The sequence below is a fragment of the Cryptomeria japonica genome, chromosome 9, assembly GCF_030272615.1.
Source record: "Cryptomeria japonica chromosome 9, Sugi_1.0, whole genome shotgun sequence".
In the NCBI taxonomy this organism is placed as follows: domain Eukaryota; kingdom Viridiplantae; phylum Streptophyta; class Pinopsida; order Cupressales; family Cupressaceae; genus Cryptomeria; species Cryptomeria japonica.
In genome coordinates, this window is record NC_081413.1 from 56,110,099 (window position 1) to 56,128,385 (window position 18,287).

At 38.4% G+C, this 18,287-nt stretch overlaps 1 protein-coding gene across 3 annotated transcripts in view; it reads left to right on the forward strand.

The window, feature by feature from the left end:
• The window catches only part of LOC131040504 (protein arginine N-methyltransferase 7), a 218,114-nt gene that overhangs the window by 125,969 nt on the left and 73,858 nt on the right, over positions 1–18,287 (forward strand). For all 3 annotated transcript variants that reach the window (XM_057973447.2, XM_057973449.2, XM_057973448.2), the window contains 3 exons: positions 10,361–10,434; positions 15,220–15,313; positions 15,486–15,635. In XM_057973447.2, the coding sequence (XP_057829430.2) occupies positions 10,361–10,434; positions 15,220–15,313; positions 15,486–15,635 (318 nt within the window). The remainder of the gene's footprint in view (positions 1–10,360; positions 10,435–15,219; positions 15,314–15,485; positions 15,636–18,287) is intronic.

Consider the following 18,287-nt stretch of genomic DNA (forward strand, 5'->3'; position numbering starts at 1 on the left):
GCAAGTTCCTTGAGTTATCTTCATGGTTGTTGGATGTACTTGAATCACGCTCAATCAAAGTAGTTTGTTAATTAGAAAGACTAAGTGTGAGATTTGATATTTGGTAGGATTCGCAATCCAAACCACTAGCTTCTTGCTGATTGTAAGAACGCCTTGCGTGGTCGACTGGAAAACACCTTGAGTCCTTAACCTTCAAGCATTTTCGTATCTAGGATATGTACCTTCGTAGTAGTGTCCTTGATCTTTGATGCATTGAACATCATTATTACCTTAGAAGATCGCACTAATTTCAGTTGAGTTGTTATCTTATGGCAAAATTGAAATTGGTTGAGTCTTGCCAAATCTCATTCATGCTAAGTCGTTCATAGGGTTAGACTAGATTAGACCTCTCAAACCCTGTCCTTTTTCCTTTTTTTTGAAAGTTCCTTTTAGATTAGTAAAACCTTCGAACTATTGAATCCGTAAGACGCCTTGAAGGAAACAGCAAATCACATCATACCACTAAAAAAGCTTGTCCACACGTGGAGACCCCACTAAAAGAACCTTGGAGTCCACCTAACTGATCCTTTTTGCAGATCTTCAGCAGTTAGAGACTATTTTCTCAAGAGAGGATAAGATGCCTAATGGTATTTTATTCTGTGTATGATTGTGTACAAAATACACGTCAACAGTATCTCAGCTACCAGTTACAACAATAGTAATAATAATTTTATTGTACTTAGAACTTGTTGGTGTTTGTTTTATCATCTACCAAACATTAGAATAAGATACCCAAAGGTATTCTATCCTCTCCTGAAAAATCACTACTGATTCCAAGGTCTATATGTGCGAACAAGCGACTTTAGTGGGATAGCTACTCGGGTAGTGTTTGCTAAAAATCTCAAGGGGGACTTACATTAACAAGTGCCTTTCAAGCTTCTGGACTTAGATAGATTTATCAATTTTAGGCTCTTTCTTTTTTTTTCTGTTGGGATTTTCGAGATTTAGACTTTCAAAAAAAGAGGAAAAGGGGATAGGGTTCAAGAAAGCTAATCTAATCCTACAAATTTTGGAGACGGTATTAATTGGGTACTCTCGGGAAACCACACTTTCCTTCGCCACACTGAGGACAATTACACAAAGCGGGTGCAATCTTCAATGGGCTGTGCTTATGATTGAAATGTTGGCAGGCACAGATGATAGACTCAGACTAACTTTGCATAGTGAAATGGAAATCATCCATTCACCAAAAGTATGAGCAGAGATACACTGTCAATTAACACTTATCAAATCCTTCATTCAATTCTAACAACATGAAACCAAAATCTAAATTAACTTTAACTAAAGTGTTGAGGAAATTGAAACCATGCTAATCATTCAAACAACAAAGATTACAAAGCCTTAAGAGAAAGCGCACATGCAATATGTTATTTGAAAATGACCTTCACGGAACAATATGTCAAAAACCTCACTCTCCAAATGAGAGGAGGTAGCCTTATATTGTTTTCCAAAAATCAATGAACAACCGAGATCAAACAGTGATCAAGGGCCCAGATTGAAAGCTACAAACCCTAATTAGGGTTTCCCAAAACTCTATTAGTTTGAAAGAATGAGAAAGTGACAAGTGGCACAACTGCTATTGTCACTGAGGTGAGTGTCCAGTTTTCCCTTTTGCAGATTCAATTTATCTGGACACGATGAGCCTAACCTCCTCCATAGTGAGACTTGGCAAGTTGCTAATCTGGAAGTCGATGATGTTCACATCATCAGTACATGTGGCAAGGATGCCTTTCCACTCAACTGCTTGGGCAAGAAAGTTCTCATCAATGAAGAGAAAACTTGCAATCCTTGAAAGATCGCCCTTATCAATCATCTCCGAGTCTTTGAGAAAGCTCGACTGAATTCTGGCTCTCAGGTTTTTTGCTTGCAAGTGTTTTTCTCGTGTACTCTCTTTCTTCCAGATCTCTGATGCTACACGAAACACCTTACTCAAAATTTCTCTGACACTTTCCTCTGTTTCAAAGCACATAGTCTCGGATTTCTTTAGGACTTCAATCATGGTGACTAAAGCATAATACCAGGTGTTAAAGTCATATCTATCCCCAGCCTGTATGACACCTGCATCCACCAAACTTTGTTTTGACAAACCTCGGATAACCTTCAATTGCGGAAGTATTTCATCTTGAATTTCTTCAACATCTTCCCAATTTGTAGCTAGGTCTTGAATTCGGCTGACCAATGAAGAGGCCGACTCATGTGCTGATACTAAATTTTCTACAAGTATGTCAGCACGTGCCGAAGCATTTGAAATCTATTCCTTGGCTTGTGTGAATGTGCCCTTCATGTCCTCGTAATCTTTCATCGACTCTTGCTGAACAGGCTACAAAGGGGTTATTGGTATCTCATGGTCGAGTGGCCTGGTTAGATGGAGAACTTATTTCCTCCATTGCTGGTTCTCTTCCTCAACCTTCTTTCTTTTCTCCTCCTCTTGGGCTAGCCTTGCCTTGAGGGCGTTGCAAGAGTCGTCAAAGTACTAGACTTCTTGGTCCTGAGTAGGCTTACCCAACTCTATAGTGGTAATCTTATAATCCTCCGAGGCAATATTGTCTCGAGGTTTTCCTTCGTTTGGCACAACTATTTGAACTGTCCTAAACCCTACACTATCCCTCTGAATCAAAGAGAATTTTTTGGCTGGCTTAGGTGGCTTGACTATGATTGGTTCGTTCACTTTTGCCAAAAATGTTGTTGTATTCTTTTCAGAATGGGTTTCCTTAGGAACCTTAGCCCTTATCCTTTCCATCAACCAATCAGGAATGGTTGACTGCTCTATAGTATTTTGATCAAATCCATCATCTGCCCTTCCTGGTCCAGTAACTATACCATCGAGGAAAACTACTGAGGGCTCAGGCTCTTCAACTTCTATGGCTGCATTTAAAACTTGTTCCCTGTCCAGACTTTGGACAACTTCTCTCATTATTTCCTCAATCGAAGGAGAAGGCACTCTCGCTTCATTATTCACTATATATGTGTCCATCTCTTGTTCTTCAATTGCATTTTGATCAGGCACAACAGATGTGGCACTCAGAATGGAATGACCTTCGATGGACTCACGTCCCTCCCCGACAATTTTCTTTCCCCTGGCCTTTCCAGAGCTTCTAACTAATTCCTTCCTTTTCCGGGACCCAACACTCTCTGGATTCCGAGCATTGCCTCCAGAGATACAAGGGTTGGAGGACAGAGAGTCATCTACTCCCATTAAATCATAGGTCAGGGCCACACCTTTAGACTTCAATTGTTTCGTCCTTTCAGATGTCCACCACTTAGAGTATTCGACCACCGACCTCATAAGGTCTGCCAGATCTGACTTCTCTCCCTCTGACCAATCGACCAAGGCTAGTGGCTCATTCCTCATCTTCTCAAAGCCTGACTACTGAAGCTCAAGACTGTCTTCTACTTGATCAGCAACTCTGAATACTTCCGTTGCTCTTACCATGCTCAAGGGAATCCTTGACCAAAATCTCCTCCTGATTTCGAAACTATCGGCTGTGTTAGCCCAATAATCTTCGAAATCAGCTCTGTGCTCAAATGTCATCCCTTTGACCCTTTTCATCTAATGGAATGGATCAAAATTCTTTCTTGCTTTGTACTGGTAAAAAGGGTACCAAGCCAGCTCTTTCTCAGCAGTGGCAACGACTTGTGATGACGGGCACGCTTCTAGTCCATTTCCAATCGTGAGAGAGGAGGTTTTGCCTTCTTCTGCTTATCTCTTTGAACTGTCATATATCCCTCTAATTGCCTCACAACCTCTAGTAGCACAACTTGGTTGGTAGGGTAAGTTGGGAGCTTATAGGGAGATCCGGAAAACCCCTGAATTCTAATGTAAGTGAACTTCGGGTATTGAATATACCAATATCCGAATCTACTTATGAAGTCCATAGACTCTTCAGAGAGTCTCTGATGTAGTCCACCTTGCAGTGTTCGTGTGATGTGCATAAGAAATGTATCATTCACCCTCTTGAAATGGAACTTTTCTTCCATGTGAAGCTGGGGATAACAGTCATAGACGGGGAACTGATTTTCTTTGTTTCCCACTTCCCCTCTGCAGGTGAGGCCTCTGTATCTGTAGGTTCTAGCTAGGGAATAGAACAAGTACAAGCTCATGAAGAAGGTCCTATTCGCTTCTAGATTCTTCAGTTGGCTGTCCAAGTTATCACTTATCATTCGAGCCCAGTCTATCATCTTGACTCCGTTCATTATTTCATTTATGAAATAATACATCCAAGGCTCAAATGGGGCGCCTTGGGGATTACCCATTATCCTGTTCAACATGACAATCATATCTCCAATATCCTCTTTGAAGTACGCCCTCACCAAGCTCTTCCTCTGTAGTTTGGAGGCACCCTTCCTTGGCTTGTCCGGTGAGGAATGATTGACGATGGCGTTATATTGCTCCAAATGATCCTGATACATGCAATCAACTTCATCCTTGGTTACGTACACAACATTAGGGTATTCCGGAATTCTGAAGGCTTCCCTGATGGCGTCATTGCTGATGTTTGCCAACACTCTTCCATCTAGTGCGACAATATCCTTACTGACAGGGTTGTAGTGCCTAGCGCACCCAAGTACCAACTCTGTGCACCGCATGGTAGGGAGAAAATCGACAGCATGCACGATGCCACTTTTCATCATCTTTCACGCGGTCACGGTAGGCACAAGGTTATCTAAACCAAACATCCGCTTCTTGAACTCCCTCAGATTGATATGCCCGAGGTTAGTGTCGCTAACATTCTTCCATTTCGAGGTCATTCTCGACTCAGGAGGAGCATCCTTGTCTACTTCGAACTTCATCGTGCCTAAAATCTGCAAATAAACATGAAGCTTAAGTTAGAAATCAGATCTTGGATTAAAGAAAATCGAGGCTGCGAATGGCTAAGTGCCTAAAGCTTTTATTTCATTTTCATACTTAGCCATGAGAATGGAATTTTCACATGTAAACTCTCCAACCTAAGGACATTTATGATTGCAATCCAAAACCAGGTTTTATAACTTGAAAAAAAAAAACCCTCATGCCATTTAATTTAAAAATGATCCTTCTTACTGAAAATTTGGATAAATCCATAAAAATCATTGCCAATGAATCTGGGAAACTCAGAAAAATGCAATAAATCTGCATTTAAAACCAACTTCACCTTCGAATGAATGAGAATAAGGCTATAAGATAGAAGGAATCTTAAGAAAACTCAGAAAAATCGACGAATCTGCCTTCTACCAGCTAGTTCCACTCCAAAAATCTACGGATACCTGACAAGAATGAAGCTAATAATTCAGAATTCCTCAAGAAGCTCGCCCAACCTGCAAGAGATATCCTTGCAACACTTCCAATCTACAAAAATTTCTTCCAAATGACCTTCAATCTGTGAAATAATTCTCAATGTTTTCCTTACCTTGCTCAGAAAGTTTGAACTTCTTGTGTGAGAATGAAGAAGTGAAGAATGTATTTGTAATGAAGTTGGTTTTCACAATTAGAAACACACAAATATCCATCCAATTCATGTTTCTAAATTCGACTTCAACCTTGAGAAAGTTTCCAATTCGATTTCGAGTTGTGCTGTCATCTCTTTGAGTTCGAAAATCTTATTCTTGTGCAAGTTTCTAAATTGATTTTAGTCTATATATCCGAACTTGATCTTTTAAACATCTTCCTAGAAACTTTCTAATTTGGAACTCAGTCCAAAATTGCCTCAATCTGCAAATATCATCTTTCTACGTTCGATTTATGGCTTGAATTTCTCACAAACTTGAGTTTCTATTTTGATTTCTTAGCTCATTGATCTTCGAATATCTCCTTTTTTTAACTTTCTAAATTAGTTAGCAGTTCGAGTTCTAGGAAGATTTGGGTGACATCACTTGTATCTTAACTGAATTTTGAACTTGCTCTTGACTTTGTTTGACTTCCAACAGTAGGGTGGAGTTTTGAGGCTTCTCCAAGGGTGGCAGACTTTCTTCTATCTCCGTCATAGCTTGGGCGGAGTTTTAGAGGTCACTATGATCATGCATGGGTAAGGCGGACTTTGAAGGTGTCACCAAGGAGGGCGGAGTTTTCATATCTCTCCATCATAGCTTGGGCGGAGTTTAAGACTTCCTCTTTCATGTTTGAGGATGACGGACCTTGAAGGCATTGTCAAACGTGGTGGACTTTGAGACTTAAGAAGGAAGGCGGACTTTTGAGACCACTTCCAGGGCGGACTTTCAGCTCTCTCCATGGCGGACTTTGGAAGGTATGACTACCAAGGCAGACTTTGGAGAGACACCAAGGAGGGTGGAGTTTGAAGGTATCTCAAGTATGGCGGACTTTTGAATGACCTCTTCAAGCATAGGGCGGAGTTTTGTGCTCCCTCCAAGGCGGACTTTTGGAGGCTATAGGCAAGGCGGACTTTGATGCCTTCTCAACTTGACCTTGCTTGGAGGGCGGAGTTTTAGGCTTCCACCAAGGTGGACTTTGGAACCTATGACCACCAAGGCGGACTTTGGAGACATGGCCACTTGCTTGAAGGGCGAACTTTCATGACTTCTCAAGCATGGCGGACTTTTGAATGACTTCACCAAGGGCGGAGTTTTAGGCTTCCACCAAGGATGGCAGAGTTTTTGAGCTATCATCCCATAGGGCGGAGTTTTGGAGACACCTCATCATTAGCTCCTTGGGCGGAGTTTTCATTACCTGCCACAACACTCAACATCATTCATTAGCCAGACTTAGAAATTTTCCAAAATTTCACAATTTTATCAATTTTAACCAGATTAACTTGAAATTTGAAATCCATACTCAGGCAAACCATCTGAAGCATCATGACCCCTAAAATGTAGGAACCTAGCTTTTTAGGTCAAAACTTGGAAATTCTTGATTGTGATCGAAGCAGGTCAGTGGTATCAGTGCAAACCCTCGGTCCCCACTCCGAAAAAGCAAAAAGAAGGCATCCCTAAAAAATAGGGAAAACTTTCTAAAAATATCCATACTGGGGATTGGGCTAAAAATGCCAAAAACGAAACTTCCTAAAAAATAGGAAAAAGCAAAAAGCAAACTTTCTAAAAATAGGAAGTTGTCCAAATTCGTTCAAATCAATTGCGTTCTTCGTCCTTTTGCCTGTCTAGGCACTTTGACGGTATCCGGACTCTGTTACCACTTGGCTTACAAAAACTAACTTTCAATCTCTAGGACTTGAACCGTTCAAAACTGAGCAAGGCTTGGCAAAACTGAAGTGGAAGGTCACGGGCACTAACAAAAACCCTAGAAAGCAGGAAAAAGGGAGGGTCCCCATTTGCAATGGGGTGATGTGTGAAAAAAGGTCACAATGAAACCCAATAGACATGAATGTAGTAAAATAATGTCTTACCATATACACTCAATTATCTGTTTTGTTTCTGTATGAACCTTTGTACCTGCATATTTCGTTTTGTGCTTATATGGATACCATCCGACCCACAGAGGTAACTGCCTAGATAACAATAGGAAGAAGTGAATTTTTTTTAGGATGGTAATAGTGAATGAAAATTATTTGTAACTCCCACATTTAGAGAATAAAGGGAAGTCATCACCTATGGTAAGTCTTAGGCGGGTTCTAGCAACGGTAGGGTGCTTAGAAAAGATAAGTCCAGCAAGGAATAATGCTAAGGCTATCCTCTGGTGGGTCCCAAGAGCATGTGTTAAATCAGTCAAAACAACTTTCGCATTATTTGTACTTGCATGTCATGTGGGTCACAACTACAAACTAAAGAGGAATGTGCAACATAGGACTATAAACAGCCAAAAGTGGTGGGTCCCCAGTGGCTGTAGGGAAGAGGTTTCATGTGGCACCCAAAGAAGCGGCCCCCCACTAAACCACCTTGGCCATATTTCAATCAGTTGCATCCAACACCAATGAGGAAAATTAAGTTGTCCACATGCCTGACAAAGTAGACCAAATATTAAATCTAACAGAATTAGAAAAGCTAGACCTAAAGCACAGAATAAACATAGTTTTATCAGACTAGCCTGTTATGCTTCTATATCAGGGTGAAAGAGATATTCTTCAAGGGTATGGTGCAAGAATTCCAGGACACATCTAGAGTTTTCCTTACCCAAGAATGAGTACCTTAAGAATGGTTATCCTCCAACAATTTCATTTGGACATGACTTAACTGCTACAATAGTCTTTGAGGTTCTCTCCAAGAGATTATAGTGCAAGAATCCTAGGAGACGTACAGAGTTTTCTGAGAGGCTTCTAAAGCACTTGAATTGTCAATGAGAGGGATTTGGAAGACTCTCCAGATTAATACCAAGAATTACTTGAGGTGTCACAAAAGTCATATTCTCATTTATTGTATAGTAGTGGCCTGAAATATGTATATATGTTTTGCTTCTTGCAAGATATTCAAATTTACTCTTTATCTATTTCAAGTCGGTCTATACTACAGTGTGAAATTTATAATCCTTTTTGCAGTCATATCTGCTCACAATAATGAACTTTGGAAATATGTAAAGTTCGATTTTTAATCTATTTTTTCTTTATAATTTGTCTGTAATTATGCACCATAATGTGAACCTAACTAAATGACCTTAAGCCAACATTTGCTTGAAAAAGGAGAAATGGATCAGTCTGGGAGAGATTTATTATGAGTCATGGCATGAGCAAAATGGATAAACTGACCAAAAATTTAAGTAGGCCAATTATTTGAACATATTACCTGTTTACATATCCACTATTTATTTATAACAATTATGGATTTAATAACAACTATGTACTAATGCAGTGAATGCCTAATACAAACATAATGGTCACCTAGATGTCATATGGCTGAAGCATAAAGGCATAAAATCCATGGGACTAATCAACTAACAATTGCATGTACCCTGATGGCAAGATATGTTATGCACACTGAGAGAGAGGGGGAGGGGGGATGAAGCAGTATATACCAATTTTAACTTCAAAACCAATGCAACATTAAAACCATTACCTCATCTCACAATATCATTAAAAAAATTATGCAAGGTATAAGCACATCCACACATCAACACATGAGAACAGCAGATTTACTTGGAAACCCAGAAGGGAAAAACCTCAGTGAGAATAGCTGCTTGGATCTACTGCCCAAATCCAGCCTCACAAAATAATAATTAACTTATAATAATTTTGCAGGCACCAACCCCCAGGAATTTTAACCTAAGATGGAGACACTGGTGTCCAATCTGATTTGCAGCACCAACATACAGGAGACACTAATCCTCTTATCCAAAGAACTGAGAACCGACTCAGATTATGAGGCACCAACCTCAATTACGAAAATGAAATACAAAGGATATATCATTCTAACCGTTCAAACTCAATCTTCATCATCTGTTTGATCTGATCTGCTCCAGAACAATCTCACAAAGTGTATAAGCTATGCATCTTAGTTTGCACTCTTTATCACATCTATACTTTTATTGAATACAGTTTGCAAAAATTTTGCCACTTCTCCAGAGCAACCACTTGATAGAATGTAACTTGATTGGCAATATATATGCATTCTAATGTTAATTACACCTTCTTTTCAGCCTCAAACACATTTACAATTTCCACAAGTCGGCCAAGGGCACCTTCCTTAAACCAAATGTGTAGTTGGCTTGGTCTTACAGCCAGCATGTTACACTAGGAGTAAGAACACATTGTGCGTTACCCAGCATGAACTCAACTAGTCCCAAACTGCCTTCATAGGCTTCCTCTAGCTAGCACATGTTTCCTTTGTTTGGGGCATCCAACAGCAACATCCTGTACAGTCAACAAGCTAACACTATGTACATTTTGTCATCTCTAACTTTCTGTCCACTTGATCAAATTCTTTGAAACTTGGATATAACATGCTTAATGTGTAATTTTACTTAACTTCCTAACCGCAAGCCATGACTACTAATTGCGGTAAAATGCGGTACCATAAACCATGATAGCACAACAACAAATAAATACTGTCTCTGAGAAGCAGACCTCAGAAGCCTACCACAAATACACTAGATGGTCAGGAACAACTGATACCAGTACATGATAATAGCATTAACATTCTGCAAGTGAGCTATCTAACAGCACTAGACTGTCCTTCATTGTTCTTAAATACTCTGACATAACATAATCTATCTAACATCAATGGCCACACCTTTGACATCAATGTCAACACAACTATATTACTTTCATCTCTTGTAGATTTGGATATGTATAGACAACAACTATAATTTCTTTTTTTAATTGATTTTATTAATCCATTAATTTAATGGCTTCTGTCTTGTTGTTGCCTTCAAGCCTTAAATATTTATTAAAACTAAAAATCAGTTGGAGATGCCTTACAAAGCTGATTTTCTTTTCATTTGTAGGTGGATGTTCTGTTGGCTGAACCTTTCTACCTTGCGAATGAGGGAATGCTACCTTGGCAAAATCTACGATTTTGGTAATCCAAAATACTAATCTCAATAAATAGAGAAATTTCTACAAAAATATTTAACTTTTTTGGCACATAACTATGCTCTATTGGTAATCAAATCTTGTTTCTATCAACTTGTGGCATGTGGAAAATACTGTACTTTTTTCACAAATTCATTTTCTAATACGAGGGAGATAGTTCTAATATCCATGAGATGCATGCTGGTGATGACTAAACTTTTGCTCTAAATAGTATGTATGTGTATTCATAACTTGGCAGGTACAATTAGGTCTTTTTGGAATCTCTCTAACTACAGGTGTTAAACCTAAACCTACGCGTTGAACACATAAATATAAATGCAAACTTTAGCTGAAGGAAATAACCCATGTTACCCCGAGTTTTCGGGATGGGGACGGCGGAATGAGTTTCCGGGACAGCAATTCTTTTTGCCAATTTTGGGGACTGCGGGGGGAGGGCAAAGGGAACGGCTATATAAAATATAGGGAAAAATAAAAATATATAGTGAAATTTTAAATGTTCATATGAAAAATAGATAAAGCATGTATATATACATTATATTCATATGAAAACATGGATAAAGCAAGTATATGTACATTATAGAACCTTAACATATTACATTTGTGTTCAGAATTTATTGTCAATACTCAATATGCATTCATAATTGAAAATACATTGTCAATATGCCAACACTTGTTTGCATGTAGTTCATTGTTTATTTTTGGTTGAAGGATATTTTGATAGTCTTCCATTTCTATTATGACCTACAACCGCTTCTTTATGCACTACAAAGTTTTGGATGTTTGTGAAATTCTATACCAAGCTGTTATTCATATTTCTGAGTGCTTTTGGCTATGATTCAGACCTGTTTACCTTTCATAATTGTGAAAAGTCCAATTTTGCAGACCTACAACCACTTTTTTACGCACTACCGCATTCTAAGTGTTTATGAAATTTATTACCAGGCTGCTGCTCATTATTTCTAACTTCTAAGTGCTTTTGGAAGTGATTCAGACATGTTTACCCATCATATTAATGAAAATCCAATTTTATAGACCTGTAATAAAATAAAAAAATGATTTTTTTGAGCATTTGAGTCTTTTTTTGTTTTTTAAATGTGCTGGGAAAAGGGGGGCGGCTGGCCGTCCCCGGGACGGTTAGGGGACTGGGGGACGTCCCCAAACCATATTGGGGACGGGGGACGTCCCCTTTGAGAGTCACTGCCGTCCCCAAGTTTCCGGGACGTTTCCTACAAATTTTGCAATTTTGGGGACGGCAAGGGGACGTCCCCTAGCCGTCCCCAAGTCCCCGAAACATCCCCGGTACGGGGACGGGGGATTTTAATCCGGGGACGCGTCCCCGGGTTACGTAGGTCAAATAACACATTAGATATATATTCATATTGCATGGACTCCAATTCTATTCCAACTATAAAGAGCTAAATTCCCACTTCATTCTCTTTATGTAAGTTCCTTGCCTGGACACACTTAAATGAATCATTGAAATCTTTTAAGAAAAAACCCATGTTTTCCATCTACTAAGTTTAAATGCTTTCCAAATTGTCTTGCAACTCAAGTTCAACAGTCAACTCCATAGGCTGCCAGGTTCACTGGCTCTGATACCATTGTTAGAGGCCACCCTATTTAATGCATTTTTTTTCACTTTCCAACTACCCTCCTGCTGGTAATTTTGTTAAATGGTTTGCATGATAGGTTTATGTTTGCTCATTTGCCAGTCTATAGTGTGTTCTTTGCAAAGTCCAAATTCACATTCACTATCATGCTTGGGCATTCATATATGAAATGTTATTAACAACAATGATTTACTAAATATCAACTACAGTAACTGCTGTCATTACAAAGATGCCTTGATTTCAACAATAATAGAGATACAATGAGCAGAAGTAACAATAATCCCCTTTAACACACTGCTGTTCAAAGCACAAATTGAATAATACTATTTGCTGCCCTTAATACAAAGATAAATCCGACAACAAATGCACCGGCAATATCTCCTCACAGTAGATGACCAAAACAGGGTGTTTGTTCCAGGTAAGGATGTTGAAAATGAATGTTTACAACAGCAACTTTGATATTCAATATAATGTGCACATATTGGCAGATTATACACATATTAAAGCAGACAAATCTCTAACTTGATATAAGTTGCAGCGGACTGGAAACTGATTACAGTCATGAGAATACCATTGACCTATATATATGATTTATCAACAAAGATATATTTTTAGAATATCTGAGAGTAGTAGAATACATTAAATCCTCAGCAACATCAATAATGCTCCTTGACTCCCATGATCCCACAGCTACACAAACTTCCTAATTACACTTCCTTGGAACCGTGACTTGTGTGCAGGTTCATGCCCAGCCAATGTCTTCAAATACCACTGATCAACAATACAATGGCAGCCAAGGATGAGTTCATATGACCAGGAAAAACAAATTCTTCAAAGTGATTTTAAAATTTTTTTTTGTGACTTATCACCTTGACTGGGCAGTAGAGTCCTAGGTTTGGGACTGGGCGACTTTGCCAAGACTTGGCTAGACTTGGCGAGTCCAAGTCTAGAGTTGTAGAGTCTCTGCAGGGGTGACTTGCCTCTGGACTTGCAGAGTCTGGTCAAGTCCAACAGAGTCTTGTAACACTGTTACATCCCAATGCTTTAGCGATCCATCCTCGTATTGGTGTTCCTTATGTGATAGAATACGCAAATTGGACTGAAGATAAACCAAATCTTCTCCCTTTTTTGCAGCCAAGCGATTAAGCTTCAGTGAGTGGATAAAGGAGTATGTACTCCAATTCTGTTTAATGGAAGAAGAACTTGCAACTTGTTGAAATTCGAGAGGAAACCAACAAATCTTTAAAAAAAAAAATTGAAAATAAATTAAAGAATGTTAAGTACTAAAGTCTACAATACAAATGTGAAAAATAAAAAGTAAAAGAAACTAATGATAGAATCTTGATTGCAAGAGGTTAGAGGAATAAACAATCTTGACCATGGAGGTACCACCATGTAGTAGCATCCATTTTGGATTGGTCATTAATAGCACAAGGACTATGATTTTTTCCTGTGATAAACATGCCAAACTCTCTCCTAACATGTTCCACCAATTCAGCATCTGAGAAGAGTCCAGCGAATGCTTGCATGTACCCATTAGCAACTTCAGTATCTCTCTATGGTGGAGTTCTCCCTGGCAAAGAAAGTATCATAGTGCTATATTACTTGGGAGATAATGGATATGCAATGAGGTGCAATGGCGTGGCCATCTTGTCCCAATGATGAAGAATGATTTTTACCACCCTTTTGAAAAATATTTCTTCGAGGTCACTCTCTTTTTGTGCTATTATGACTTTCATTTTCTCTATCATGGTGTCCATGCCATCATAGACTTTCGCCAAACATGGTGTATCTGTATCAACAAACTTGATCATACTCATGATAGGCTCGGTGAAATTGAAGACATATTCCACCCGATCCCACCAATTGTCATCTAAGATCAATGACCTAACCTTTTGGGCCCTCTTTGAATTTGACTGCTTCCAATAATCCCATTGGTTACTAATAACCGCAGCACTCAATGCCTCGCGCACCTTCAAAAGTCATCTCATCACGATTGTATGTGATGCAAATCGAGTCTTAGCAACCTAGGATCATGTAAAAAATATGTCAATAACACATCAAAAAATATAATATATAGTTACTAGAATTGGGGTGGGGGGTGGCGCACTTTTTACTATTCATCTTATGTTTTTCGGTTACTATTCACTTTTCACTATTCAAATATGGCCAACATTATAATTTCAATTTTAATCATAGATACAACTCCCTAACTCCATACGGAAAGGCCTGTGAAGCTCCCAGCTGAGCTCCACAACCCTGGTTGGGTCCCAAACCACCCTGCTGACCTACAGGACCCCTAATAGTAGGTGAACCTCCACTAAAGTTTGAGAGGACTAAGGAAGGGACATTACAAGGAGGTCAGCCTCTTTGACTAGTCCTACAAAATCAATTTCCATGGAAGGCAAGGGGCACTCCTCCTAGGGTAAGTGGACAATAGGGGGATGAAATGAAGCATCTATCTTCAGCAATGGCAAAATATGCTTTAGGTGGGAGGAGTTTTTGGCATTCTTATAACACTAGGAAATCTTCCTGATAACCAACCCAAGGGCCATCAATTTGACAGTTCATCTAGTAGGTAGAAGACAATCATTTTGGATGGGTGATAGTAGGAAAAGCAGCTTTGGAAAAGAAGCTTCTCATTCTTTTTTACCATCTGCTGCTTTGTCGCCTTCCCCATACACTTCTGGATCTGCCACATCCTTGCTGTTGCTCACCACTATATTGTCAAAATAAATATTTTATTAGGGGTAAGATTTTTCTTTGTTTCTATCTATTGGAGATGCCCACCTTTGATGTATAGTATATAATTTATCTTCCCTCCTAATATACATTTCTATAAGGAATTGCAGCAATTATACTTTATAAATGAATAATGAAGGTATATTAAATAACTTCGTATAGATTACTGTTGAGGCTAGATCTGGTTATCCCCGAGTCATGTGTTCTCACCTTGGCTTCGAATCTACTGAAGTAGGCTATATAGTTAAATAATCAAAAGACGAAGCAAACATGGCTGGTAGTGGACTTAAAAAAATATAACTTAATATTTTACAAAGGTTTTGCTATTGGCAGCCATTTCTTGTAAATGAATTTTCTCTTATTGCAATACTTTTATGCAAGAAATATGATTCTTGAATTTGAATGAATTTTTGATTTAGGAATGAAAGAACTCTGCTGGCTCCGCTGCTATCTGAAACTGCAACTATCATGCCATTTAAAGGGATCCTACGTGGTTGTGCTATGTACCTTCCGGTTAGTATATTTTGAACTTATCCTTTGACCAAGTTTCAGGCATTTTGTATTTTCAGTATTTGGCACATTTTTGAACAACATTCATAAAGGATATTTTATATAAGCTAAACCTTTTCATTGAAAAAGCAATTCATTCAGTAGATCTGATTTGGTGTTTTTGACTTATATTTAGGACCTGTGGAAAAGTCGTTGTAGTGTTAAGGATGTTGAGGGTTTTGACCATTCTGTCATAAATGAAATAATGGGAGCTTGTGGAGATCGACAAGATTCACATGATGGGCCTGTGCTGCCATATGCAATTTGGCAATGTGGTCATAACGAGGTTAGTAGTGATTTCTTTCTTCAAATATTAGGAGCAAATTAACAGTGTCTGCAGTGAATTTGAATTTGATGTCAGTGTGTATTTTATTAATTCTTTGCATCATGCAATGGGTAAATTGGGTCTTATGCTAGTGTGAAGACTTTATAATCTAAAACCATATATTTAATAAGATTTGATGTTTTTTTTTCTGAATTTGAATTTGATGTCAGTGTCTATTTTATTAATTCTTTGCATCATGCAATGGGTAAATTGGGTCTTATGCTAGTGTGAAGACTTTATAATCTAAAACCATATATTTAATAAGATTTGATGTTTTTTTTTCTACAAGTGCTTGAATCTTCTCAATTTTTTTGGATTAATAGAATAATATAAAAAGGGTTAGAAGGTTAGAGGGCAATAGATTCAAACACGAACTAGTCAGGTAAAAACCAGATCTGTGAAAGCTAGCAAAGAAATTATAACAATCTCTTTATTTTAGCTAACTTATATAGATGCCAGTCTTCAAATTCTGGAGTCTTTTAGTGGAGAGAAACCATATGGCAGGGAAATAAGCATGTATACATAACAATGTCATGGCCAGCCAAGTCTAGTTTTGATCTATACCAAGCAAAAGGAAGAGCTCTTCCTATTTAAGGAGAACATTTCCTTTTTCTCATAGCTTTCCTCTCTTGCTTGACCTGGTGTTTTTGCATTGCTTCCCATGTAATCTTGTGATCTCCTTCCTGCTAATCAGCCGAGGTTAAGTATGACATGGAGGGACACCTTTGTTTCTTGCTACTTTGCAAATGCAAAGCGCTTTCTAGATTGACTATTGGACTTGGAGGCAGCATGTTCAATATGCGGAAACAGGGCATATGCAATTGGAATGGAAAGGAGTCACAAATGGTGTGTTGAACTAACAAAAGCACACATATTATCTGAAGTCACTTTCAAGCTTGTCTCAATTTGGGCACTGGTGTTCGCTATTTGAGCTATCAATTGGTCCAAATCATAGTTCACATACTACTTGACTCAGACTTGGCAGACTCCGCAATTTTTACTTGGAAAAAACTCAGCAACTTGAAAAAATACTTTAATTTTCTCAAAAAGATAGTTCCATGTTTTTCAGTTGAGAGCATATTTTTAATTCATAGGGCACTTTTTACCCTCTAGAGTCATATTTAAGGGCACATTTTTCACTTTACAGTCACTGCATTTTTAGGATACATTTCTGTAGTTTAAGGGTACTTCTGCGAAAATACTAGTTTGATTTCCAAGGGGCAACTTACTTGTGATTTTTTGTACTGCTTTTGCACTTTTATTTTTCGAGTTTTTCCCATGTTTCAGTGAGTGGTGAGTTACTATTTGAGTAATTTGGCCAGTTTTTTCTCTGTGAGTACTTGACTTTTTCAACTATGGTCTGAATTCTTGTTTCAGCAGCAGCATTTTTTTGCCAAATTTGGTTGTGGTCATAGTTTGAGTGTGCTCTGAGTTTAGGGGGTTGACAATTGGAACATCTTGTTGGCATTGGGTGGCTTAGAACTTGTACATTCTACACAAGTGGAATGGGTTCTCTACTCTCTTCTTGTTCATGTTTTAGTGGAACAAAAGAGGGATTGCCAAACAAGGGATGAGTCCATAATGGATCACGTTGATTTCTAGGGTCTTGAGTGATCCATAGAATCTAAAATTATCAGTGTGAGGTTTCGAAGAAAAGATCAATATCAGAAAACACCTGCTCTTGTTCACAGAAAGAAACTAGTAATTCTTTGAGGAGGTGATTACAAAACTACATGTTCTTTTAAAGGGGCAGTTTTGTAACTGCCGGAATGAATTCAAAACAATCATTAGGATTATGTAATTTCAATGGCAAAAATGAAACTGCCCCCAACATGAATCAATGGTTGTCTTAATACCTGAAATCCAGAATTTGGATGTAACAGTTTGATTTTTCTTATTCCAATTCTGCTTCTGGGTCTTTCTAGTGCATGAGGGGGACATAGTAACATCTACATAGAACAAGAGGAGGTCTGGTTACATCATTTGAGGGTTGTGTGAGTTTTGTACAGATCAAAATAAGGAGAGCTCAGCTGAAGAAGTTATTTGGAGGTTATCAACAAGCCATTAGAGAAGCTATCAGTTGTATCTAATCTTTGTGCATGTTCTTTTGTGATGAATAGTATCTAGGTGACGTCCAGTTGGTACTACCAAGACGTTTTTCCTTCTTAGGGGTTCCAAGATAAAATCTGAGTTTTGTGTGGTGAATTCTCTTCCTGCGCTTGTTTTTTGATTTTACACAACATTCTATCTTCTAAGAATGTCAATTTGTTCAAGCAAGTAGTAAAGAAGATAATTTTCATGCTTAGTAATTTCCACAAGATTAATTTGAGAAATTATGGATCATTGAAGGAAATGTGATATGTTCGCACTTGATTAATAATGCTCCTCTTATGTTGGTTAAGAACCTGTGGATGAAGAAAAGATAAATATTGTAGTGCAAGCAAGTTCAGAAAACTAGTAGTGAAATACTAGGTAAGCTAATAATTCTCAAGGGCTCTCTTTGTCAATATGTTGACAAAGATCCTCAATTGGATTTCACTTCAAAGGTTGAATCCTTACATCTTCGATGCAACCATGGACTGACACTTGGAAGATTGATTGGTGTTACGAATG